The sequence below is a fragment of the Pleurodeles waltl genome, chromosome 4_1, assembly GCF_031143425.1.
Source record: "Pleurodeles waltl isolate 20211129_DDA chromosome 4_1, aPleWal1.hap1.20221129, whole genome shotgun sequence".
Lineage (NCBI taxonomy): Eukaryota > Metazoa > Chordata > Amphibia > Caudata > Salamandridae > Pleurodeles > Pleurodeles waltl.
Window position 1 is genome coordinate 785,755,881 of NC_090442.1, and position 27,407 is coordinate 785,783,287.

Sequence of the window (27,407 nt, forward strand, 5' to 3'; positions counted from 1 at the left end):
AAGGCACTCTCCCCATGGGGCCAGCAACATGTCTCTAGTGTGGCAGGCTGCTGGAACCAGTCAGCCTACACAGATAGTTGGTTAAGTTTCAGGGGGCACCTCTAAGGTGCCCTCTGTGGTGTATTTTACAATAAAATGTACACTGGCATCAGTGTGCATTTATTGTGCTGAGAAGTTTGATACCAAACTTCCCAGTTTTCAGTGTAGCCATTATGGTGCTGTGGAGTTCGTGTTTGACAGACTCCCAGACCATATACTCTTATGGCTACCCTGCACTTACAATGTCTAAGGTTTTGTTTAGACACTGTAGGGGTACCATGCTCATGCACTGGTACCCTCACCTATGGTATAGTGCACCCTGCCTTAGGGCTGTAAGGCCTGCTAGAGGGGTGTCTTACCTATACTGCATAGGCAGTGAGAGGCTGGCATGGCACCCTGAGGGGAGTGCCATGTCGACTTACTCGTTTTGTCCTCACTAGCACACACAAGCTGGCAAGCAGTGTGTCTGTGCTGAGTGAGAGGTCTCCAGGGTGGCATAAGACATGCTGCAGCCCTTAGAGACCTTCCTTGGCATCAGGGCCCTTGGTACTAGAAGTACCAGTTACAAGGGACTTATCTGAATGCCAGGGTGTGCCAATTGTGGATACAATGGTACATTTTAGGTGAAGGAACACTGGTGCTGGGGCCTGGTTAGCAGGGTCCCAGCACACTTCTCAGTCAAGTCAGCATCAGTATCAGGCAAAAAGTGGGGGGTAACTGCAACAGGGAGCCATTTCTTTACACAAGCCCCCCCCAGCCCACAGGCCAGGAGACTCAGCCCAAGCTGGGAGAGTCTTCCTAGTCTGTCAGGCGAGGAAGAGTAGGAGAAATAGGCTGGTTAGTTGCAGGGCCTACTCTGCCTTACATCCTTCTGTTCAGGTCATCCCCTTTGGGGAACTGACCCACTTCCACAGTGATAGGACCTAGTCTGAATTGCCTCTTGTCTGCCTCTTCAATGTCTCCACCCATTCTTTCTATTTTGGTCTTAGAGGTATCCACCTCTGCTAACCTTATCTTGGCCAGGGTTACCCCTAGCTTACCCAGAGAGGTTACCCAGAGCTGGAGTAACCCCACCATGACCAATAGGGTCAGGGGGCCTAACTTGCTATTTGGCATGGGGTCAGACCACCATGCTAAGGATAGTGCAGCCATAAAGGCTAACACCCAGCAGAGGCCACTGACAGCTGTCAGTGCCCAGAACCACACCTTTAGCTCTTCACCTAAAAGGGAAGGGGCTAAGTTACAGGCCTCTTTGGGTTCAGGTTGCCTGTCTGCTGTATTAGAGTGGGGGGTTACCACATCTTGTAGTAAACACCCTTCTTCCACTCTTTCTTCTGTTAGCTGAGGAGCCACCCACTCAGGTTTAACAGTTGCCTGACTAGCCAGGACTTCTTGTGGGTCAGGTTGGACTTTATCAGGGCCATTTTTGGAGTTCTCCCCTACTGGAGCAGAATCTCCTTGGCTTGCTGTAACCTTGGCTAAAGGTTGTCCACCCTTCCTACTCTGTTTTCTTTTCTTCTTCTTCTGGGGCCTGCTTGCATTTACTGCAGAGGCAGGACTTCCAGAATCCTTGGGAGAGGACTGGCACTGGACCAGTTCCTCTCTTGGGCTCTGACTAACCTCTGGGTAGTCATTTCCAAGGAGACAATCAAGGGGGAGGTCTGTACTGACTACTACCCTTCTCCAGCTAAGAGTGCCACCCACTTCTATGGGCACTAAAGCCACAGGCCTCTTAGTGACCCTGTCTAGGCTAACTCTTACCCTGGCAGTCTCACCTGGGATGTACTGGTTTGAGAGCACCAGCCTGTCATGCACAATAGTGTGACTGGCACAAGTGTCTCTCAGGGCAGTGGTTGGGATTCCATTCACCAGTAGGTGGTGGAAGTGTCTACTTCCCTCTGGAATCTCCAACTCACCTGTTGGGCCCTGTTTCCAGTTGAAGGCTAGGAAGACCTCCTCATCTGAGGAGTCATCTCCCATGGCTACACTGGTTACCCCTGGAATTTTGTTCTGGGGTTTGTTTTTGGGACAAGAAGTGTCCTTGGTGTGGTGCCCAGACTGTTTACAGTTGTGGCACCATGCCTTAGTGGCATCCCAGTTCTTACCCTGGTACCCACCTTTGTTTTGGGTTGTGTCTTGGGGCCCACCCACCTGTTCTGGTTTTTGGGGGCCTACAGAGGACTCTTTTTCTTTGTTTCTAGTGTCACCCACTTTCTCCTGGGGAGTTTTTGTAACCCCTTTCTTTTGGTCACCCCCAGTGGAAGTTTTGGTTACCCTAGTCTTGACCCAGTGGTCTGCCTTCTTTCCCAATTCTTGGGGAGAAATTGGACCTAGGTCTACCAGATACTGATGCAACTTTTCATTGAAGCAGTTACTTAAAATGTGTTCTTTCATAAACAAATTATAAAGCCCAACATAGTCACACACTTCATTTCCAGTTAACCAACCATCTAGTGTTTTTACTGAGTAGTCTACAAAATCAACCCAGGTCTGGCTCGAGGATTTTTGAGCCCCCCTGAATCTAATTCTATACTCCTCAGTGGGGAATCCAAAGCCCTCAATCAGGGTACCCTTCATGAGGTCATAAGATTCTGCATCTTTTCCAGAGAGTGTGAGGAGTCTATCCCTACACTTTCCAGTGAACATTTCCCAAAGGAGAGCACCCCAGTGAGATCTGTTTACTTTTCTGGTTACACAAGCCCTCTCAAAAGCTGTGAACCATTTGGTGATGTCATCACCATCTTCATATTTTGTTACAATCCCTTTGGGGATTTTTAGGATGTCAGGAGAATCTCTGACCCTATTTAAGTTGCTGCCACCATCGATGGGACCTAGGCCCATCTCTTTTCTTTCCCTTTCTATGGCTAGGAGCTGCTTTTCCAAAGCCAATCTTTTGACCATCCTGGCTAACAGGGGGTCATCTTCACTGGAGTTATCCTCAGTGATTTCAGAGGTGTTGGTCTCTCCTGTGAGGGAACCAGCACCTCTGACTATTATTTTTGGAGTCAGGGTTTGAGGGACCCTGTTCTCCCTAGATAGGACTGGTAGGGGGGAATTTTCCTCCAAGTCACTATCCTCTTCCTCTGAGTTGCCACCCTCAGAGGGGTTGGCCTTTTCAAACTCTGCCAAAAGCTCCTGGAGCTGTATTTTGGTAGGTTTGGGGCCCATTGTTATTTTCTTTATTTTACAGAGTGACCTTAGCTCCCTCATCTTAAGATGGAGGTAAGGTGTGGTGTCGAGTTCCACCACAGTCACATCTGTGCTAGACATTTTGCTTCTAAAAGTTGGAATACTTTTTAAGAATCTACAACTAGTTCTAGGTTCTAATTCAAACTTTTACAAACTTTTAAACTCTAAAAGAAATGCTAAACAGGATCTAACACAAGGCCCTAGCAGGACTTTTAAGAATTTAGAAAACTTTTCAAATTGCAAAAATCAATTTCTAATGACAATTTTGGAATTTGTCGTGTGATCAGGTATTGGCTGAGTAGTCCAGCAAATGCAAAGTCTTGTACCCCACCGCTGATCCACCAATGTAGGAAGTTGGCTCTGTATGTGCTATTTCAAAGTAAGGAATAGCATGCACAGAGTCCAAGGGTTCCCCTTAGAGGTAAAATAGTGGTAAAAATAGATAATACTAATGCTCTATTTTGTGGTAGTGTGGTCGAGCAGTAGGCTTATCCAAGGAGTAGTGTTAAGCATTTGTTGTACATACACATAGACAATAAATGAGATACACACACTCGGAGACAAATCCAGCCAATAGGTTTTTATATAGAAAAATATCTTTTCTTAGTTTATTTTAAGAACCACAGGTTCAAATTCTACATGTAATATCTCATTCGAAAGGTATTGCGGGTAAGTACTTTAGGAACTTCAAATCATCAAAATTGCATGTATACTTTTCAAGTTATTCACAAATAGCTGTTTTAAAAGTGGACACTTAGTGCAATTCTCACAGTTCCTAGGGGAGGTAAGTATTTGTTAGGTTAACCAGGTAAGTAAGACACTTACAGGGCTTAGTTCTTGGTCCAAGGTAGCCCACCGTTGGGGGTTCAGAGCAACCCCAAAGTCACCACACCAGCAGCTCAGGGCCGGTCAGGTGCAGAGTTCAAAGTGGTGCCCAAAACACATAGGCTAGAATGGAGAGAAGGGGGTGCCCCGGTTCCGGTCTGTTTGCAGGTAAGTACCCGCGTCTTCGGAGGGCAGACCAGGGGGGTTTTGTAGGGCACCGGGGGGGACACAAGTCCACACAGAAATTTCACCCTCAGCAGCGCGGGGGCGGCCGGGTGCAGTGTAGGAACAGGCGTCGGGTTAGCAATGTTAGTCTATGAGAGATCTCGGGATCTCTTCAGCGCTGCAGGCAGGCAAGGGGGGGATTCCTCGGGGAAACCTCCACTTGGGCAAGGGAGAGGGACTCCTGGGGGTCACTTCTCCAGTGAAAGTCCGGTCCTTCAGGTCCTGGGGGCTGCGGGTGCAGGGTCTCTCCCAGGCGTCGGGACTTTAGGTTCAAAGAGTCGCGGTCAGGGGAAGCCTCGGGATTCCCTCTGCAGGCGGCGCTGTGGGGGTTCAGGGGGGACAGGTTTTTGTACTCACAGTCTTAGAGTAGTCCTGGGGTCCCTCCTGAGGTGTTGGATCGCCACCAGCCGAGTCGGGGTCGCCGGGTGCAGTGTCGCAAGTCTCACGCTTCTTGCGGGGAGCTGGCAGGGTTCTTTAAAGCTGCTGGAAACAAAGTTGCAGCTTTTCTTGGAGCAGGTCCGCTGTCCTCGGGAGTTTCTTGTCTTTTCGAAGCAGGGGCAGTCCTCAGAGGATGTCGAGGTCGCTGGTCCCTTTGGAAGGCGTCGCTGGAGCAGGATCTTTGGAAGGCAGGAGACAGGCCGGTGAGTTTCTGGAGCCAAGGCAGTTGTCGTCTTCTGGTCTTCCTCTGCAGGGGTTTTTCAGCTAGGCAGTCCTTCTTCTTGTAGTTGCAGGAATCTAATTTTCTAGGGTTCAGGGTAGCCCTTAAATACTAAATTTAAGGGCGTGTTTAGGTCTGGGGGGTTAGTAGCCAATGGCTACTAGCCCTGAGGGTGGGTACACCCTCTTTGTGCCTCCTCCCAAGGGGAGGGGGTCACAATCCTAACCCTATTGGGGGAATCCTCCATCTGCAAGATGGAGGATTTCTAAAAGTTAGAGTCACTTCAGCTCAGGACACCTTAGGGGCTGTCCTGACTGGCCAGTGACTCCTCCTTGTTGCTTTCTTTGTTCCCTCCAGCCTTGCCGCCAAAAGTGGGGGCCGTGGCCGGAGGGGGCGGGCAACTCCACTAAGCTGGAGTGCCCTGCTGGGCTGTGACAAAGGGGGGGAGCCTTTGAGGCTCACCGCCAGGTGTCACAGTTCCTGCCTGGCGGAGGTGTTAGCATCTCCACCCAGTGCAGGCTTTGTTACTGGCCTCAGAGTGACAAAGGCACTCTCCCCATGGGGCCAGCAACATGTCTCTAGTGTGGCAGGCTGCTGGAACCAGTCAGCCTACACAGATAGTTGGTTAAGTTTCAGGGGGCACCTCTAAGGTGCCCTCTGTGGTGTATTTTACAATAAAATGTACACTGGCATCAGTGTGCATTTATTGTGCTGAGAAGTTTGATACCAAACTTCCCAGTTTTCAGTGTAGCCATTATGGTGCTGTGGAGTTCGTGTTTGACAGACTCCCAGACCATATACTCTTATGGCTACCCTGCACTTACAATGTCTAAGGTTTTGTTTAGACACTGTAGGGGTACCATGCTCATGCACTGGTACCCTCACCTATGGTATAGTGCACCCTGCCTTAGGGCTGTAAGGCCTGCTAGAGGGGTGTCTTACCTATACTGCATAGGCAGTGAGAGGCTGGCATGGCACCCTGAGGGGAGTGCCATGTCGACTTACTCGTTTTGTCCTCACTAGCACACACAAGCTGGCAAGCAGTGTGTCTGTGCTGAGTGAGAGGTCTCCAGGGTGGCATAAGACATGCTGCAGCCCTTAGAGACCTTCCTTGGCATCAGGGCCCTTGGTACTAGAAGTACCAGTTACAAGGGACTTATCTGAATGCCAGGGTGTGCCAATTGTGGATACAATGGTACATTTTAGGTGAAGGAACACTGGTGCTGGGGCCTGGTTAGCAGGGTCCCAGCACACTTCTCAGTCAAGTCAGCATCAGTATCAGGCAAAAAGTGGGGGGTAACTGCAACAGGGAGCCATTTCTTTACACAGAGGTTTATCACTAAAGAAGAAATCATGGAAAAGATACATTTGGAACAATATCTGAATTCACTACACTTACCATTCAACATTGGGTTTGCCCACAAAGCCAACTGCTCTAGAGACGGTTGTGATAATAGCTACTGCCTTCCCCAGGGCCCAAGAGTCCTACAAAGTAATAGAGGATGGGGAATGGAGAGGAAGGAATACCCATCCACAGAAAAGCAGGAAACTCCGATTTCTAAGAAAACTGAAACAGAGTCTGTGCCCCCTTGGCCAAGGCCCCAAGAGCCCACCACAAAACCCCATATGTTTCCACTGTGGGAAAGCAAAGCAGGACATATTGCACAACAGTGTCGGCAGAAAGAGGAGCCCATGGACATAGTGGTGATTAAGTCATTGTTTTATGCCCCAACTAAAAGCAAGCCTCCTTACCACTGTCATATGAAAGTCAAGGGGAACAATGTCCTGGCCCTTCTTTATGTGGGGTGGCACTAAAGTGTTTTAATACCCCAAGACATTCCTTGTGGGGTCTCTCCAACAGCAGGATGAGTAACTATACAGTGTTTTCATTGAGATAAGAAAACCTACCCCCTCGCCAAGGTCAACCTACAGAAAGGAAATGGACCCGTGGTACCCATCTGTGTGCAAATCATACCTCAACTTCCGGAATCCCTGATGGTGGGGACGGACCACCTAGACTTAGAGAAGGTGGTGCAAGATTCATGGAAGGATAACAAGACCTAGCTGGAAACTGCCCCTTTTCTCAAGTAGAGGAAGAGTGATCCCTTCTGAAAGTCAGCAGAAGCCTGCAGAGAAAAGGGAAACAGGCAGTATCAAAAACCCTACCTGTCCAAAAAGAGGAATATGTATGGGAGGCAGGTTAAAGCTTCTGGGCCTCTCAGAGGGAAAAACACCAATTCCAGGAGCCTTGGAAGGGGCCTAGAGATAAAAAAGACTCCCTAGTGGTAGGCCCCTCCTTTCTTTGTCAGCAGGGTTTATTGTATAGAAAGAATGATAAAGAGGGAACAAAGCAGTTTCTTTCAGAGAAAAAGTACTCTATCTAGCGCACAGCCACCTTTTAGGAGGTCACTTTGGCCCAGAAACAAAAAGGAGAAGGCTATATTAGAACAATTCTATTGGCCAGGAGTATACAGTCAGGACAGGAAGTACTTTAGGGAATGTCCAATATGTCAGAAAGATAGTTTGAGGTTACCATAGAAAGCTCCTCTAAGACACCTATTATAGAAGTACCCTTTTTGAGAATAGGCATGGGTATAATAGGCCCTTTGCTTCCTACTAAAAATGGTAATTGGTATGTTTTAGTGGTTGTTGACTATGCAACCCGATATCCGGAAGTCGTACCTTTGTGTTGACCCACCACTACCCTTATAGCCAAGGCTAAGATACACATCTTCCCAAGGGTGGCTTCCACAGGAAATATTAACAGGCCAAGGTACTCTTTTTACTTTTAAGCTCATGAAACAAATTTACGAATAACTTGGTATTAAACAAATACGTACTGACGCCTGTCACCCTCAAACAGATGGCTCTGTAGAGCGGTCTAATGCTACCATAAAGACTACTTTAAAAAAAGTTTGATTTAGAAAATGGGACCAAATGTTACTGAACTGGATTGCAGTTGGATGCTTGGATTAAAGTAATACTAGATATTCTCCCTTTGAATTGTTTTTTGGCCATAAGCCACATACTCTATTGGACATGGCAAGAGTAATATGGGAAGAAGAGAAAGACCGCTCTACGCCATTGCTAGAATATGTGGCCCGGTTTAAGAACGCGCCAAAGTCAAAGGCGAGAGATCGCTTGTCAAAACCTAGAGGAATCCCAACAAGTACAAAAGACCCAGTATGACAAGCACACCTTCAGGAGACAGTTTGATATGGGTGATTTAGTTTTGCTAATGATGCCCTCTTCTGCTAATAAACTGTTGTCATGGCAGTGACCCTATAAGATATTAGAGAAAGTAACTCCTGTGACCTACAAAGTGAAGTTAAATAGGGAAAAGAAAAAAAGTCAAATCTTTCGGGTCAGTCCATTAAAAAAATGGAAGGGTCTTGCCTCTTTCCTTATGTAATGTAAAAAAAAAAATGTAATGTAAATTTGTACTTGTAAAGCGCACTCCGACCCTAAGGTATCGAGGTGCTGAACGCATACCGCTGTGGAACCCCTCCTGGCTTTTCCCTGTGAGGTGCTTACTCCTGGGCAACCCCCAAGGGGAAGCCAGGCATCCCAGCGCTCTTGGGGCCATTGTGGAGATTAAGCAAGCTATTGCCCAGAGTTGCAGAGTGAGACCCATGAATTAGATTAGGCACCGAGGCGAGAAATATCCTGTCCAGGGAAATTGAGCTCAAGAACCGCCGAGGCGGGAACTGAACCCTGGTCCCGGGCTAGATCTCTGCATCAAGGTCTGCCTCTGAAGGCATGTAGTCTCTGAAGGCAAACCCTGCCTGTAGGAAGTTGGCTCTGTATGTGCTATTTCAAAGTAAGGAATAGCATGCACAGAGTCCAAGGGTTCCCCTTAGAGGTAAAATAGTGGTAAAAAGAGATAATACTAATGCTCTTTTTTGTGGTAGTGTGGTCGAGCAGTAGGCTTATCCAAGGAGTAGTGTTAAGCATTTGTTGTACATACACATAGACAATAAATGAGGTACACACACTCAGAGACAAATCCAGCCAATAGGTTTTGTTATAGAAAAATATCTTTTCTTAGTTTATTTTAAGAACCACGGGTTCAAATTTAACATGTAATATCTTGTTTGAAAGGTATTGCAGGTAAGTACATTAGGAACTTTGAATCATTTCAATTGCATGTATACTTTTCAAGTTATTCACAAATAGCTACTTTAAAAGTGGACACTTAGTGCAATTTTCACAGTTCCTGGGGGAGGTAAGTTTTTGTTAGTTTTACCAGGTAAGTAAGACACTTACAGGGTTCAGTTCTTGGTCCAAGGTAGCCCACCGTTGGGGGTTCAGAGCAACCCCAAAGTTACCACACCAGCAGCTCAGGGCCGGTCAGATGCAGAGTTCAAAGCGGTGCCCAAAACGCATAGGCTTCAATGGAGAGAAGGGGGTGCCCCGGTTCCGGTCTGCTTGCAGGTAAGTACCCGCGTCTTCGGAGGGCAGACCAGGGGGGTTTTGTAGGGCACCGGGGGGGACACAAGCCCACACAGAAAGTTCACCCTCAGCAGCACGGGGGCGGCCGGGTGCAGTGTGCTAACACGCGTCAGGTTTGTAATAGGAATCAATGGGAGACCAAGGGATCTCTTCAGCGATGCAGGCAGGCAAGGGGGGGGGCTCCTCGGGGTAGCCACCACCTGGGCAAGGGAGAGGGCCTCCTGGGGGGTCACCCCTGCACTGGAGTTCGGATCCTTCAGGTCCTGGGGGCTGCGGGTGCAGAGTCTTTACCAGGCGTCGGGATCTGAGGAGCAGGCAGTCGCGGTCAGGGGGAGCCTCGGGATTCCCTCTGCAGGCGTCGCTGTGGGGGCTCGGGGGGGGGCAACTCTGGCTACTCACGGTCTCGCAGTTGCCGGGGAGTCCTCCCTGAAGTGATTGTTCTCCACAAGTCGAGCCGGGGGCGTCGGGTGCAGAGTAGCAAGTCTCACGCTTCCGGCGGGAAACGCAAGTTGTTTTAAAGTACTGCTTTGTTTCAAAGTTGCAGTCTTTGGTGAACAGGGTCTCTGTCCTCTGGAGTTCTTGGTCCTTCTAGAGCAGGGCAGTCCTCTGAGGATTCAGAGGTCGCTGGTCCCTGGGGAAAGCGTTGCTGGAGCAGTGTCTTTAGAAGGGGGAGACAGACCGGTAGAGCTGGGGCCAAAGCAGTTGGTGTCTCCGTCTTCTCTGCAGGGTTTTTCAGCTTAGCAGTCCTCTTCTTCTTAGGTTGCAGGAATCTGAGTTCCTAGGTTCTGGGGAGCCCTTAAATACTAAATTTAAGGGCGTGTTTAGGTCCCGGGGGTTAGTAGCCAATGGCTACTAGCCCTGAGGGTGGGTACACCCTCTTTGTGCCTCCTCCCAAGGGGAGGGGGGCACTTTCCTATCCCTATTGGGGGAATCCTCCATCTGCAAGACGGAGGATTTCTAAAAGTCAGTCACCTCAGCTCAGGACACCTTAGGGGCTGTCCTGACTGGCCAGTGACTCCTCCTTGGTTTTCTCATTATCTCCTCCGGCCTTGCCGCCAAAAGTGGGGCTGTGGCCGGAGGGGGCGGGCAACTCCACTAGCTGGAGTTCCCTGTGGTGCTGTAACCAAGGGGGTGAGCCTTTGAGGCTCACCCCCAGGTGTTACAGTTCCTGCAGGGGGAGGTGTGAAGCACCTCCACCCAGTACAGGCTTTGTTACTAGCCACAGAGTGACAAAGGCACTCTCCCCATGTGGCCAGCAACATGTCTGCTGTGTGGCAGGCTGCTAGAACTAGTCAGCCTACACGGATAGTCGGTTAAGGTTTCAGGGGGCACCTCTAAGGTGCCCTCTGGGGTGTATTTTACAATAAAATGTACACTGGCATCAGTGTGCATTTATTGTGCTGAGAAGTTTGATACCAAACTTCCCAGTTTTCAGTGTAGCCATTATGGTGCTGTGGAGTTCGTGTAAAACAGGCTCCCAGACCATATACTCTTATGGCTACCCTGCACTTACAATGTCTAAGGTTTTGCTTAGACACTGTAGGGGCACAGTGCTCATGCACTTGTGCCCTCACCTATGGTATAGTGCACCCTGCCTTAGGGCTGTAAGGCCTGCTGGGGGTGACTTATCTAAACTGCATAGGCAGTGTGAGGTTGGCATGGCACCCTGAGGGGAGTGCCATGTCTACTTACTCATTTTGTCCTCACTAGCACACACAAGCTGGCAAGCAGTGTTTCTGTGCTGAGTGAGGGGTCCCCAGGGTGGCATAAGATATGCTGCAGCCCTTAGAGACCTTCCCTGGCATCAGGGCCCTTGGTACCAGGGGTACCAGTTACAAGGGACTTACCTGGATGCCAGGGTGTGCCAATTGTGGAAACAAAAGTACAGGTTAGGGAAAGAACACTGGTGCTGGGGCCTGGTTAGCAGGCCTCAGCACACTTTCAAATCAAAACTTAGCATCAGCAAAGGCAAAATGTCAGGGGGTAACCATGCCAAGGAGGCATTTCCTTACACAAGGCAACAGTCTATCAGAAAATAAGTCTAAACAGAGCTGGAGATGGGAGTCATAGAGCCCTCCGTAAGTGAGTGGAACTCGTCCATTGTGTTAATACCCAAATCGGATGGGTCTATATGATTTTGTATTGATTTCCAGGAAGTAAATTACATTTCTCAGCTGATCCCTATCCCTTGCCCAGAGTGGATGTGATGATTGAGAACTTGTGGGATTGCTGTTACATTAGTATGTTAGATCTCTGTAAGGATTACTGGCAGGTCCCACCTTCGCCTGCTGATAAAGAGAAAAACACCTTTTCTACACCTGAGGGTCTTTTCCGGTTTACTGTCCTGCCTTTTGGTATCCATGGGGCGCCGGCTACGTTTCTACAAATGATGAATACCATATTCGCACGTCATAAGGCATATGCAGCCACTTATTCCGATGACACTATTATTTACAGCTCCCTGTTGGGTAGACCATTTACAACATTTAGGAAAGGTATTGCAGATATCTGATAGAGACTTCTAGTTGCAGATTTCTTACCTTCGAATTTTCACCCTGGCGTCAGACTGGATCTGTAGATTTTGTCTTCTAGCAATACCCTTGCACGTCATTAGATGGCGTCGGTTGACTCCACCGGGGGTCATTGGTGTCATAGTCGAGGGATAATTGAACCCATCCATGCTAAGCCCACATCAAAAGTTACATTTCCTTAGAACCACTGCAGGTGCTGTTAAATTTCATATGTATTTCTTTGGATACATAAGGAACATATGTGGCAGAAGCTGCTGCTTGTTTGTGTTCCTTGAATTCGCCTTGTACATTAACTGCAAGAACATTAATGAGTGAAATATTTCTGTTGGATTGACTGGATTAATTTTTGGTCTGTACTTATCCAATATTAAACGGTATTTCCTTTTCTTAGCTAAACTTGAATTAGCCTATCTGTAGGAGGCAAAGAACATGTGATGTTTGACCGAAGTGGGGTATTTTCAAGCACACTAGTTGGATTTCCCCACCTCTGGGTTAGTTCTGTCTATCTTTTCTATTGCTGCTCTTGGGAGCCTGTTTTGTAGTGGTCAAAGGTCTGTCACTACTAAAGTCTAATGTTACCTTCAATCAACTACATAACCTCTGACCACTAAGCATACACAACCCTCAGATGATTGAGCAAATAGCATAACTTCCTCAGTGTGTTGGGCCTAGAGACTAAATATCCTCCGTATACGGAGCATGTAAGCAACTATCATGAAGGTGCCTAAGCATTTCACAAAAGGCCGAGGCAAAGGGGTTAACTTAAAGAATTTATGTATCTGTGAAGTAGTAATCCTGTAGTACTCCTGCATGTACTTATAAATGCCTTTGTGAATTGAAATCAATGCAAAAACGGTTAGAGGGTTAATGGCAGAAAAGAACAGGGACTTGGGGTCACCAAATACAGGTCTCTTCATGGTGCTAAAAGAACGTGTTGCATAGTAATTGTTGAGTACGCAAGTCTGTAATTGTATGTGATTGAGACCTCAGTGTGGCATTTGCATGCTTCCATCGACCAGGAAAAGGGATCGGTCACGGAGCAATCATAAATGAGCCACAACTGAAAGCAGTTCACCTAGTGATTTAATTTGCTTTATCCTCCATGTTATCAGACTATTGTCTTGCAGCAGCCAGACAGTGCTCACATGAGATCTGAATATTCTGGGAGGGAATAAATCAAGGGTTGGCTTGAGGGATGCTCACCCCCCTCACCAATCCCCCTCTGGGTACTATGGGGTGGATACCGGGGTAACAATGGCAAAGGTAGAGGTACGGGTGCATCCACAAAGGGAGCCACCCCCTCAAAGCAGTTACACCCTTCAGCTTCCCCCCCAGTCACAAAACACCTGTTGAGGAAAGATTGCATGTGTTTCTGCTCTGCTGGTCAGAAATCATCTTAGAACGTTGGGTTCTAGATATCATACAAGAGGGATATTGTCTAGAACTCACACAAACACCACCAAACATTCCCCTTCGCTAACACACATTGTCTATAAAACATCTCCACCTCCTTCACAAGGAGATACAGGCCCTCCTGGACGAAGGGGCCGTAGAGCCCATTTCATCTCAATACCCCGGAAAGCGTGTATACTCGCTCTTTTTTCGTATTCTAAACAAAGACAGCTCCTTCAGGAACATCCTCAATCTCGAGCCTCTAAACAAATATATTCTGTCGAAGCACTTCCACATAGTGACTCTACAGGACGTCATACCACTCTTGCAGAAAGGAAGCATCATTATTGCTGTGGATCTATAGGATGCCTACTTACACATACAGATCCTCCCAGCACATTACAGATATCTGAGGTTTATGGTAAGTGGACACCATTATCCATTCATTGTGCTCCCCTTTGGGGTTACCACTGCGCCAATAGTCTTCACCAAATGTCTGAGCACGGTGGCCACTCATCCCAGGAGGAGCATCTTCCATGTGTTTCCTTACCTATACGACTGGCTGATCAAGAGTGCCAGGCAACAACTCTGTTTAGCGCATTTCCAGACCACAATTCAATCCCTGCACACTCTGGGTTTCACTGTCAATCACACAATTTCCACCTTCAAATACAGTCCTTTCTTGGGGCTGTCCTAGATGCGGCGTGGGAAAAGCTCATCCCAGCCCATCCAGAGGCTTCCAAAACATGCTGCCTGTTTTTCAACCAGATTGGCAGGTAACAGTCCAAACTGTGATGCACCTATTAGGCATAATGAAGTTTTGTATCGCTATAGTCCTCATGCCAAGCAAGGAGATCTAGTTTTGGTTAGGAGCCTTACACTTTGCTCTCCACAGTGTTGGAATACAAACAACCTGTTTCAGGGGCGGCCCTTCCTGGACCCAGTTCTGCAAGAGACCATCACTAGGGACACCTCGAATACAGGTTGGGGAGTGCCTCTCAGTCATCTCACTGTTCACGGTAAGTCGACCCTTGACCTGCAAATTCTTTGCATCAGTCTCATGGAGCTGCGAGCCATCCAGCTTGCTCTCCGAGCTTTCTACTCTCTCATTCAAAACAAGGGAGTCCTGATATGGACAGATAACATGACTGTCAAGTTTCACTTACAAAAATAAGGTGGTACACATTTAACGCAGTTGTCCAGTGTAGCCCAAAGCCTCTGGCAGTGGGCAATCCATCAGAAGTCTATCTACTCATTCAGCACATTCCCGGGGTGGACAAGGATCTAGTGGGCTTCCTTCACAGGATGCATCAAGTCCACGAACTGGAACTTCACCCCCTACACATATACTTTTACCATTGGGGTTCTTACAGATAGAACTGTTTGCCATTACTGAAAATGCAAAATGCCCAAAACTCACAGCCAAACCACCACACCCACAGTCCCTGGGCAATATTGTATGGATGGGATTGTCTAGAATAGTTGCTTATGCTTTTCTGCCTCTCCCACTCCTACTGTTTGTGGTCAGGACGCTGAGGCAGACATCCCTAACACTCATCCTATAGCACCAACCTGAGCACACCAGCCTGAGCACACCAACCATGGCACTCCATACTACTTGAACTCTCTCTAATGCCACACAAGAACTCCCAATCAGGCCAGATCTTGTCACACAAAACCACAGCACTATCAGACACCCCAACCTTGAGGCACGGAATCTTGCGATCTGATTTCTGAGGTCTTGATATTTGGTTATCTTAATCTACCTGAAAGAGTGTGTGTCTAATCTTGAAGAGGCACTGCAGCCTACTATCAGGGCCTGAAAGGCAGCCGAATTGAAATGCTTTGTGCACTATGGTCATGCCAAACACATCAATCCGCTCACCGTCTCTGCAAAATATCATATGCTACCTGCTTCACCTGCAGAAGTCAGGACTTCCCTATTCATCAATTTGTTTACATCTGGCTGCTATAGCTGCCTATTTGCAGAACAGGCAACATATTTCACTATTTGGAATTCCTGTCATGAAGGCATTCAAGGAAGGCCTCAAAAAGATTATTCCTCCATGGACGCTCCCTGCTCCTATTTGGAACCTTAACAATGTCCTCACAAGACTAATGGGCCTCCCTTTTGAACCACTTAACTCTTGTCCACTTCAGTTCTTGTCCTGGAAAGTGGCCTTCCATATAGCCATCACTTCAGTCAGAAGAGTCAGTGAAACACATGCTCTTACCTTAGAAGATCTGTTTGCCAAGTACATCAAGATAGTGTGGTTCTCAGAACCAATCTAAAATTCCTGCCTAAGGAGGTTTCCAGTTTCCACCTTGAATCAGACAGTTGAGCTGCCCATCTTTTTTCCACACTCAGAGACTGTAGTAGAATGATCTCTGCACACTCTTGATGTCAATAGAGCACTAATGTACTATATTGACAGGACAAAGCCCTTCCGGAAGACACAACAGAAATGTGTTTCTTGATGCAAGCCCTACAAAGGACATGCTCTTTCTAAGGCAGGAGTTGCATGATGGTTGGTCAAGTGTATACAGACTTGTTATGCCAAAGCTAAAGTAACTGCCTGTCCCTCCCAGACCCCGTTCCACTCGTAAGAAAGGGGCTTCTGTGGCTTTCTTAGCTAATATACTGTTAGCTGACATCTGTAAAGCAGCTACCTGTCTACCCCCCCATACCTTTACCATGCACTCTTGCATGGATGTCCTGGCCAGACAACAAGCTAGAGTAGACCAGGCTGTCTTAAACACACTTTTTCAGTCCACTACAACATCTATAGGCTAAGGCACTGTTATTGGGAGGATTGTTTTACAGCCTTTACACAGCAGGTGTATTTACAGATATACATGCCACAAACGCAAAATGGTACTTACCATATAAGCATCTGTTCGTGGTGTAATGTGCTGTAAATTCACATGCACCCTCCCTCCACCCTGGTCACCTAAGGTTGTTGCAGGTATTTCCTGTTTTTCATTACCTTTTATTTCTCTGCTTTGCAAGGTCATATTTTTCCTATTTTCACTGTGCTCTTCAAATGACCCCTGGATATTTTTAAGTTGAATCTACTACTTGTCAATGGATGTGCATTTTAATCCCCTCATGAAAACAGGTAATGGCCTTTGGGCCTCCATATATTGGGCAGACACAGTAGTTACATACATAGTGCATTTGCCCAATGTGTGGTAGAAGATAGAAGCAGGCCTGGGGCTTTGAAAGTGTACTGTGTTCATTTATATATAAATGTCCTGCCTCTTGTTTTCCTTTTAACATTTTTTCTTACTTGGGGCCACAAACCCCTTAATCAAATGCAGAAACATACCTAGTTATGCACATATTCTTGTTACAGGTGCCTCGTCCCTGGGCAGTTCACATCCCTGTTGAACAGAATGAATGTTTGGGCCAACAAATTGTGCTTCAAGAGGACACGGTGAGTGACCATGAAGTTGACCTTCAAGAAGTTAGTTATGTGTGACTGAAAATGAAACACTCGGAGCCAGGGCTCCTGCCTGTCTCGTGTGCAGTGCTGATCGATAGGGGATAGTCTGACATAGCCTGATCAAATGTTAGATTTTTCCACTTCTATACAGTTACTTGTTAACTCTGGTGGTGGGATCCCAGGCAGCTTGTCATAGAATAAGCCCTGAACATTCATTTTATTGAGCTGAAGGGATAGAAATGCGAGATGATTACTGCTGAAACTGCAGCTTTTTTTTGTCACTGAGGTACTGAGATGTAGTGTGCAACTGTGATTTTTCAGGAGCCACTGGAGGATCCTGCAGTTCATACATCTGAAGAACAGCGGCAATGCTTAGAAGAAGATCATGCAGCACTTATTGGGGAAACCGTGAGTGAACATAATAAAAGAGTGCATATTGTAAATGTTTGCAGTTCATCATAAAGGAATCAGTAGCCAAAGGTAACTGAGAGGCAGGTTTGCAGTATATGTGTCAGTGCTGTGAATATTGACTCCAGTGAGACCGGTGAGTTTCTGATGTGATTAAAAATGGACTGTTTGTGCCCTCCTTGCTGTTTTAGCAACTGCTTGCATTGGCTGAGCATGCATTCCTTGTGCTTGAAGAACAGAATCAGAGTTTAGAAGATCTGGAAGAGTTTAAGGAAACTGTGAGTGAACATAATGAAGCAAGCACAGTATGAAGGATTTGAGGCTAGTTGCACGTACTGCATGAACAGGGCTGATCTGAAAGCAGATTCATGTGGAACAGGACAGTGGGTACCTAATGGAATTGAGGAGAAAGGGAAACATTTTCACTGCTGGCAGTCTTGCCTGCTGGAGCCTGTTGCAATTGAAGTGGCAGAGCAGACAGTGCATTTCTGTGAAACAAGACTGCAGTTGCTGATCTGTTTAAAGAGAAGGTATAGAACATCCAGTGCTGAAAATAATAGTTGTAGTTAACTATTGTGATTAAGACTGCACTCTGAGTACAATTGTGTTACACACACCTTCCACATAAACAATTCATTATTACAATGAACAGGGAGAATATTAAAAGCAAACATATAAATAAATGTGATTAAAAAGAAATGAGTGAATTATAGGCTTTTTAATTATATACATTTATTGCAAACATATGAATTAAAGGAGGGAACCCGCTGTAGGATCCTGGCCTGGTGTGTGGTGAACACATATGGTGTTATCACCTTATACCAGGTCCAGGTATCCCCTATTAGTGAAGTGTAGACAGTGTCTAGGACGCCAGGGCTTTCTAGAGTTAGCTGTGGATGAGCAGCCAAGACTTATCTAAGAGACATGCAAAGCTTATGCAATACCACTACAGTCTCACAGCACTTACACACATGAAAGAACCACACAGTGTTGCAAAAGTAAAGGTACTTTATTATGGTAACACAAATACTAAAATACTATGTATGCAATACCCAAACTGGAGGTAAGTAAACACACTATTATATACACAACAGCAATCAGTAAATAGCATAGAGAGCAATAGGCATTGGTAAAAGCAATAGCACACAGTGAGCGCCCTAGGGGAGGGCCAAACTATATACTAGAAAAGTTGAATGTGAAAAGCAGTCTTCCGTCCAAGGAAGTAGAGCGGAGCTGGAGGAACTAGGAAACCCAAGTACCAGGGTGACCCCCAGCGACAAGGAGATAAGAGTTAAGTACCTGGTTTGCCCCAAAACCAACAGGAGGACTTTGGAAAAGGACTGTGCAAGACCCAGACAAGACTGGAAGAAACCAACAATGTCTCCTGACAGAAGAGGACCTGCAAAGGCAAGGGACCAAGTCCAATTTGTGATGGAGTGTCTGGTTGTGGCAGGAGCCACTGCCTACCTTTCTGTGGATGCAGGACCAGGTCGATGGTGGATGAAGAAAGTCAGCAGTGCAGCACAGGAGCAGAAGAGGAGTTCTAGAAGTGATACAAGTGATGTCGGCTGTCGTGATGCAGTCGATCAGAGGTGCTTGAAAACCACCAACAAGCCTTGGCAAATGCAAGAGTCGTAGAAGAAGGTTTTGCAAGGCTGAAAAGGGCCAGCAAGGTCCAGGGGACTCTACCCAAGGAGGGGAGTCCGAGGTGACCCTCAGCAGGTGGGAGAGTCACAAGAAGAGGAGGCAATCCCCACAGGAGACCCATGGGCAGCAGGCACAGGAGTCTCAGTGATGCCCACTCATCTCACCTGAAGAGGAGTCCCAGGTCGCTGGAGCAGCAGACAGGAGACTGCTTTGCGGGAAGGAGTGCTGGGGGTCGGGCTATACGGAGCCTGGAGATCCCTTGAAGGAGGAACAAGCAAGCCTTTATAGCTGGCCACTGAGATGCTTCCAGGGGCCTCTGCCCACTTGGATTCCAGATGGAAGAATCAAGTGGCCAACTAGAGGAGCTCTGGGCACCACCACAGGGGAGTGGTCACTCCTATTTCTATGGTCCAGTTTCGCACTAGAGCAGGGACTGGGAGTCCATAGAATGGTGTGGACTGGTTTATGTTAGGAGGGCACCAAATGTGCCCTTCAAAGCATACCAGTGGCTTGGGTAGGCTACCCCTCCCACAACATGTAACGCCTATTTCCAAGGGAGAAGGTGTTTCCTCCATCTCCCACAAGAAATCCTTTGTTCTGCCTGCTCTGGTCAAGCAGCAGGAGGGCAGATACCTGTCTGAGGGGTGGCAGCAGTGCAGGCTGCCCCGAAAACCCCAGAAGACTGGTAGGAGCAATGATGGTGAGCCTCCTAGGAGCCCCCTGAGTGCATGGAATCATACAAACAACACTGGCAACAGTATTGGGGTATGATTCCGACATGTTTGATACCATACATGCCCAGGATTGGAGTTACCATTATGTAGCTGGACATAGGTAGTGACCCGTTGTAGGAAGTTGGCTCTGTATGTGCTATTTCAAAGTAAGGAATAGCATGCACAGAGTCCAAGGGTTCCCCTTAGAGGTAAGATAGTGGCAAAAAGAGATAATACTAATGCTCTATTTTGTGGTAGTGTGGTCGAGCAGTAGGCTTATCCAAGGAGTAGTGTTAAGCATTTGTTGTACATACACATAGACAATAAATGAGGTACACACACTCAGAGACAAATCCAGCCAATAGGTTTTTATATAGAAAAATATCTTTTCTTAGTTTATTTTAAGAACCACAGGTTCAAATTCTACATGTAATATCTCATTCGAAAGGTATTGCAGGTAAGTACTTTAGGAACTTCAAATCATCAAAATTGCATGTATACTTTTCAAGTTATTCACAAATAGCTGTTTTAAAAGTGGACACTTAGTGCAATTTTCACAGTTCCTAGGGGAGGTAAGTATTTGTTAGGTTAACCAGGTAAGTAAGACACTTACAGGGCTCAGTTCTTGGTCCAAGGTAGCCCACCGTTGGGGGTTCCGAGCAACCCCAAAGTCACCACACCAGCAGCTCAGGGCCGGTCAGGTGCAGAGTTCAAAGTGGTGCCCAAAACACATAGGCTAGAATGGAGAGAAGGGGGTGCCCCGGTTCCGGTCTGCTTGCAGGTAAGTACCCGCGTCTTCGGAGGGCAGACCAGGGGGGTTTTGTAGGGCACCGGGGGGGACACAAGCCCACACAGAAATTTCACCCTCAGCAGCGTGGGGGCGGCCGGGTGCAGTGTAGAAACAAGCGTCGGGTTTGTATTGGAAGTCAATGGGAGATCTCGGGATCTCTTCAGCGCTGCAGGCAGGCAAGGGGGGGGTTCCTCGGGGAAACCTCCACTTGGGCAAGGGAGAGGGACTCCTGGGGGTCACTCCTCCAGTGAAAGTCCGGTCCTTCAGGTCCTGGGGGCTGCGGGTGCAGGGTCTCTCCCAGGTGTCGGGACTTTGGATTCAAAGGGTCGCGGTCAGGGGAAGCCTCGGGATTCCCTCTGCAGGCGGCGCTGTGGGGGCTCAGGGGGGACAGGTTTTTGTACTCACAGTCTCAGAGTAGTCCTGGGGTCCCTCCTGAGGTGTTGGATCGCCACCAGCCGAGTCGGGGTCGCCGGGTGCAGTGTTGCAAGTCTCACGCTTCTTGCGGGGAGCTTGCAGGGTTCTTTAAAGCTGCTGGAAACAAAGTTGCAGCTTTTCTTGGAGCAGGTCCGCTGTCCTCGGGAGTTTCTTGTCTTTTCGAAGCAGGGGCAGTCCTCAGAGGATGTCGAGGTCGCTGGTCCCTTTGGAAGGCGTCGCTGGAGCAGGATCTTTGGAAGGCAGGAGACAGGCCGGTGAGTTTCTGGAGCCAAGGCAGTTGTCGTCTTCTGGTCTTCCTCTGCAGGGGTTTCAGCTAGGCAGTCCTTCTTCTTGTAGTTGCAGGAATCTAATTTTTTTAGGGTTCAGGGTAGCCCTTAAATACTAAATTTAAGGGCGTGTTTAGGTCTGGGGGGTTAGTAGCCAATGGCTACTAGCCCTGAGGGTGGGTACACCCTCTTTGTGCCTCCTCCCAAGGGGAGGGGGTCACAATCCTAACCCTATTGGGGGAATCCTCCATCTGCAAGATGGAGGATTTCTAAAAGTTAGAGTCACTTCAGCTCAGGACACCTTAGGGGCTGTCCTGACTGGCCAGTGACTCCTCCTTGTTGCTTTCTTTGTTCCCTCCAGCCTTGCCGCCAAAAGTGGGGGCCGTGGCCGGAGGGGGCGGGCAACTCCACTAAGCTGGAGTGCCCTGCTGGGCTGTGACAAAGGGGTGAGCCTTTGAGGCTCACCGCCAGGTGTCACAGCTCCTGCCTGGGGGAGGTGTTAGCATCTCCACCCAGTGCAGGCTTTGTTACTGGCCTCAGAGTGACAAAGGCACTCTCCCCATGGGGCCAGCAACATGTCTCTAGTGTGGCAGGCTGCTGGAACCAGTCAGCCTACACAGATAGTTGGTTAAGTTTCAGGGGGCACCTCTAAGGTGCCCTCTGTGGTGTATTTTACAATAAAATGTACACTGGCATCAGTGTGCATTTATTGTGCTGAGAAGTTTGATACCAAACTTCCCAGTTTTCAGTGTAGCCATTATGGTGCTGTGGAGTTCGTGTAAAACAGACTCCCAGACCATATACTCTTATGGCTACCCTGCACTTACAATGTCTAAGGTTTTGCTTAGACACTGTAGGGGCACAGTGCTCATGCACTGGTACCCTCTCCTATGGTATAGTGCACCCTGCCTTAGGGCTGTAAGGCCTGCTAGAGGGGTGTCTTACCTATACTGCATAGGCAGTGAGAGGCTGGCATGGCACCCTGAGGGGAGTGCCATGTCGACTTACTCATTTTGTTCTCACTAGCACACACAGGCTTGTAAGCAGTGTGTCTGTGCTGAGTGAGGGGTCTCTAGGGTGGCATAAGACATGCTGCAGCCCTTAGAGACCTTCCTTGGCATCAGGGCCCTTGGTACTAGAAGTACCAGTTACAAGGGACTTATCTGAATGCCAGGGTGTGCCAATTGTGGATACAATGGTACATTTTAGGTGAAGGAACACTGGTGCTGGGGCCTGGTTAGCAGGGTCCCAGCACACTTCTCAGTCAAGTCAGCATCAGTATCAGGCAAAAAGTGGGGGGTAACTGCAACAGGGAGCCATTTCTTTACACAAGCCCCCCCCAGCCCACAGGCCAGAAGACTCAGCCCAAGCTGGGAGAGTCTTCCTAGTCTGTCAGGCGAGGAAGAGTAGGAGAAATAGGCTGGTTAGTTGCAGGGCCTACTCTGCCTTACATCCTTCTGTTCAGGTCATTCCCTTTGGGGAACTGACCCACTTCCACAGTGATAGGACCTAGTCTGAATTGCCTCTTGTCTGCCTCTTCAATGTCTCCACCCATCCTTTCTATTTTGGTCTTAGAGGTATCCACCTCTGCTAATCTTATCTTGGCCAGGGTTACCCCTAGCTTACCCAGAGAGGTTACCCAGAGCTGGAGTAACCCCACCATGACCAATAGGGTCAGGGGGCCTAACTTGCTATTTGGCATGGGGTCAGACCACCATGCTAAGGATAGTGCAGCCATAAAGGCTAACACCCAGCAGAGGCCACTGACAGCTGTCAGTGCCCAGAACCACACCTTTAGCTCTTCACCTAAAAGGGAAGGGGCTAAGTTACAGGCTTCTTTGGGTTCAGGTTGCCTGTCTGCTGTATTAGAGTGGGGGGTTACCACATCTTGTAGTAAACACCCTTCTTCCACTCTTTCTTCTGTTAGCTGAGGAGCCATCCACTCAGGTTTAACAGTTGCCTGACTAGCCAGGACTTCTTGTGGGTCAGGTTGGACTTTATCAGGGCCATTTCTGGAGTTCTCCCCTACTGGAGCAGAATCTCCTTGGCTTGCTGTAACCTTGGCTAGAGGTTGTCCACCCTTCCTACTCTGTTTTCTTTTCTTCTTCTTCTGGGGCCTGCTTGCATTTACTGCAGAGGCAGGACTTCCAGAATCCTTGGGAGAGGACTGGCACTGGACCAGTTCCTCTCTTGGGCTCTGACTAACCTCTGGGTAGTCATTTCCAAGGAGACAATCAAGGGGGAGGTCTGTACTGACTACTACCCTTCTCCAGCTAAGAGTGCCACCCACTTCTATGGGCACTAAAGCCACAGGCCTCTTAGTGACCCTGTCTAGGCTAACTCTTACCCTGGCAGTCTCACCTGGGATGTACTGGTTTGAGAGCACCAGCCTGTCATGCACAATAGTGTGACTGGCACAAGTGTCTCTCAGGGCAGTGGTTGGGATTCCATTCACCAGTAGGTGGTGGAAGTGTCTACTTCCCTCTGGAATCTCCAACTCACCTGTTGGGCCCTGTTTCCAGTTGAAGGCTAGGAAGACCTCCTCATCTGAGGAGTCATCTCCCATGGCTACACTGGTTACCCCAGGAATTTTGTTCTGGGGTTTGTTTTTGGGACAAGAAGTGTCCTTGGTGTGGTGCCCAGACTGTTTACAGTTGTGGCACCAGGCCTTAGTGGCATCCCAGTTCTTACCCTGGTACCCACCTTTGTTTTGGGTTGTGTCTTGGGGCCCACCCACCTGTTCTGGTTTTTGGGGGCCTACAGAGGACTCTTTTTCTTTGTTTCTAGTGTCACCCACTTTCTCCTGGGGAGTTTTTGTAACCCCTTTCTTCTGGTCACCCCCAGTGGAAGTTTTGGTTACCCTAGTCTTGACCCAGTGGTCTGCCTTCTTTCCCAATTCTTGGGGAGAAATTGGACCTAGGTCTACCAGATACTGATGCAACTTTTCATTGAAGCAGTTACTTAAAATGTGTTCTTTCATAAACAAATTATAAAGCCCAACATAGTCACACACTTCATTTCCAGTTAACCAACCATCTAGTGTTTTTACTGAGTAGTCTACAAAATCAACCCAGGTCTGGCTCGAGGATTTTTGAGCCCCCCTGAATCTAATTCTATACTCCTCAGTGGAGAATCCAAAGCCCTCAATCAGGGTACCCTTCATGAGGTCATAAGATTCTGCATCTTTTCCAGAGAGTGTGAGGAGTCTATCCCTACACTTTCCAGTGAACATTTCCCAAAGGAGAGCACCCCAGTGAGATCTGTTCACTTTTCTGGTTACACAAGCCCTCTCAAAAGCTGTGAACCATTTGGCGATGTCATCACCATTTTCATATTTTGTTACAATCCCTTTGGGGATTTTTAGGATGTCAGGAGAATCTCTGACCCTATTTAAGTTGCTGCCACCATTGATGGGACCTAGGCCCATCTCTTTTCTTTCCCTTTCTATGGCTAGGAGCTGCTTTTCCAAAGCCAATCTTTTGACCATCCTGGCTAACAGGGGGTCATCTTCACTGAGAGCATCCTCAGTGATTTCAGAAATGCTGGACCCTCCTGTGAGGGAAGCAACATTTCTGACTATCATTTTTGGAGACAGGGCTTGAGAGGCCCTGGTCTCCCTATTTAGGACTGGAAGGGGGGAATTGCCCTCCAAGTCACTAATTTCTTCCTCTGTGAAGTCATCCTCAGAGGGGTTGGCTTTTTCAAACTCTGCCAACAGCTCCTGGAGCTGAATTTTGGTAGGTCTGGAGCCAATGGTTATTTTCTTTATATTACAGAGAGACCTTAGCTCCCTCATCTTAAGATGGAGGTAAGGTGTGGTGTCGAGTTCCACCACATTCATCTCTGTATCAGACATTATTTTGCTAAAAGTTGGAAGACTTTTTAAAGAATCTAAAACTGTTTCTAGAATCTAATTTCAAACCTTTAACAAACTTTTAAACTCTAAAAGACAATGCTAAACAGGGACTTAACACACAAGTCCCTAGCAGGACTTTTAAGAATTTAGAAAAATTTCAAATTGCAAAAATCAATTTCTAATGACAATTTTGGAATTTGTCGTGTGATCAGGTATTGGCTGAGTAGTCCAGCAAATGCAAAGTCTTGTACCCCACCGCTGATCCACCAATGTAGGACGTTGGCTCTGTATGTGCTATTTCAAAGTAAGGAATAGCATGCACAGAGTCCAAGGGTTCCCCTTAGAGGTAAGATAGTGGCAAAAAGAGATAATACTAATGCTCTATTTTGTGGTAGTGTGGTCGAGCAGTAGGCTTATCCAAGGAGTAGTGTTAAGCATTTGTTGTACATACACATAGACAATAAATGAGGTACACACACTCAGAGACAAATCCAGCCAATAGGTTTTTATATAGAAAAATATCTTTTCTTAGTTTATTTTAAGAACCACAGGTTCAAATTCTACATGTAATATCTCATTCGAAAGGTATTGCAGGTAAGTACTTTAGGAACTTCAAATCATCAAAATTGCATGTATACTTTTCAAGTTATTCACAAATAGCTGTTTTAAAAGTGGACACTTAGTGCAATTTTCACAGTTCCTAGGGGAGGTAAGTATTTGTTAGGTTAACCAGGTAAGTAAGACACTTACAGGGCTCAGTTCTTGGTCCAAGGTAGCCCACCGTTGGGGGTTCCGAGCAACCCCAAAGTCACCACACCAGCAGCTCAGGGCCGGTCAGGTGCAGAGTTCAAAGTGGTGCCCAAAACACATAGGCTAGAATGGAGAGAAGGGGGTGCCCCGGTTCCGGTCTGCTTGCAGGTAAGTACCCGCGTCTTCGGAGGGCAGACCAGGGGGGTTTTGTAGGGCACCGGGGGGGACACAAGCCCACACAGAAATTTCACCCTCAGCAGCGTGGGGGCGGCCGGGTGCAGTGTAGAAACAAGCGTCGGGTTTGTATTGGAAGTCAATGGGAGATCTCGGGATCTCTTCAGCGCTGCAGGCAGGCAAGGGGGGGGTTCCTCGGGGAAACCTCCACTTGGGCAAGGGAGAGGGACTCCTGGGGGTCACTCCTCCAGTGAAAGTCCGGTCCTTCAGGTCCTGGGGGCTGCGGGTGCAGGGTCTCTCCCAGGTGTCGGGACTTTGGATTCAAAGGGTCGCGGTCAGGGGAAGCCTCGGGATTCCCTCTGCAGGCGGCGCTGTGGGGGCTCAGGGGGGACAGGTTTTTGTACTCACAGTCTCAGAGTAGTCCTGGGGTCCCTCCTGAGGTGTTGGATCGCCACCAGCCGAGTCGGGGTCGCCGGGTGCAGTGTTGCAAGTCTCACGCTTCTTGCGGGGAGCTTGCAGGGTTCTTTAAAGCTGCTGGAAACAAAGTTGCAGCTTTTCTTGGAGCAGGTCCGCTGTCCTCGGGAGTTTCTTGTCTTTTCGAAGCAGGGGCAGTCCTCAGAGGATGTCGAGGTCGCTGGTCCCTTTGGAAGGCGTCGCTGGAGCAGGATCTTTGGAAGGCAGGAGACAGGCCGGTGAGTTTCTGGAGCCAAGGCAGTTGTCGTCTTCTGGTCTTCCTCTGCAGGGGTTTCAGCTAGGCAGTCCTTCTTCTTGTAGTTGCAGGAATCTAATTTTTTTAGGGTTCAGGGTAGCCCTTAAATACTAAATTTAAGGGCGTGTTTAGGTCTGGGGGGTTAGTAGCCAATGGCTACTAGCCCTGAGGGTGGGTACACCCTCTTTGTGCCTCCTCCCAAGGGGAGGGGGTCACAATCCTAACCCTATTGGGGGAATCCTCCATCTGCAAGATGGAGGATTTCTAAAAGTTAGAGTCACTTCAGCTCAGGACACCTTAGGGGCTGTCCTGACTGGCCAGTGACTCCTCCTTGTTGCTTTCTTTGTTCCCTCCAGCCTTGCCGCCAAAAGTGGGGGCCGTGGCCGGAGGGGGCGGGCAACTCCACTAAGCTGGAGTGCCCTGCTGGGCTGTGACAAAGGGGTGAGCCTTTGAGGCTCACCGCCAGGTGTCACAGCTCCTGCCTGGGGGAGGTGTTAGCATCTCCACCCAGTGCAGGCTTTGTTACTGGCCTCAGAGTGACAAAGGCACTCTCCCCATGGGGCCAGCAACATGTCTCTAGTGTGGCAGGCTGCTGGAACCAGTCAGCCTACACAGATAGTTGGTTAAGTTTCAGGGGGCACCTCTAAGGTGCCCTCTGTGGTGTATTTTACAATAAAATGTACACTGGCATCAGTGTGCATTTATTGTGCTGAGAAGTTTGATACCAAACTTCCCAGTTTTCAGTGTAGCCATTATGGTGCTGTGGAGTTCGTGTAAAACAGACTCCCAGACCATATACTCTTATGGCTACCCTGCACTTACAATGTCTAAGGTTTTGCTTAGACACTGTAGGGGCACAGTGCTCATGCACTGGTACCCTCTCCTATGGTATAGTGCACCCT

The 27,407-nt window shown here is 48.1% G+C and overlaps 1 protein-coding gene across 2 annotated transcripts in view; it reads left to right on the forward strand.

The window, feature by feature from the left end:
- The window catches only part of LOC138288176 (zinc finger protein 546-like), a 689,754-nt gene that overhangs the window by 140,298 nt on the left and 522,049 nt on the right, over window positions 1-27,407 (forward strand). For both annotated transcript variants that reach the window (XM_069229499.1, XM_069229500.1), the window contains exons 10-11: window positions 16,668-16,748; window positions 17,079-17,165. In XM_069229499.1, the coding sequence (XP_069085600.1) occupies window positions 16,668-16,748; window positions 17,079-17,165 (168 nt within the window). The remainder of the gene's footprint in view (window positions 1-16,667; window positions 16,749-17,078; window positions 17,166-27,407) is intronic.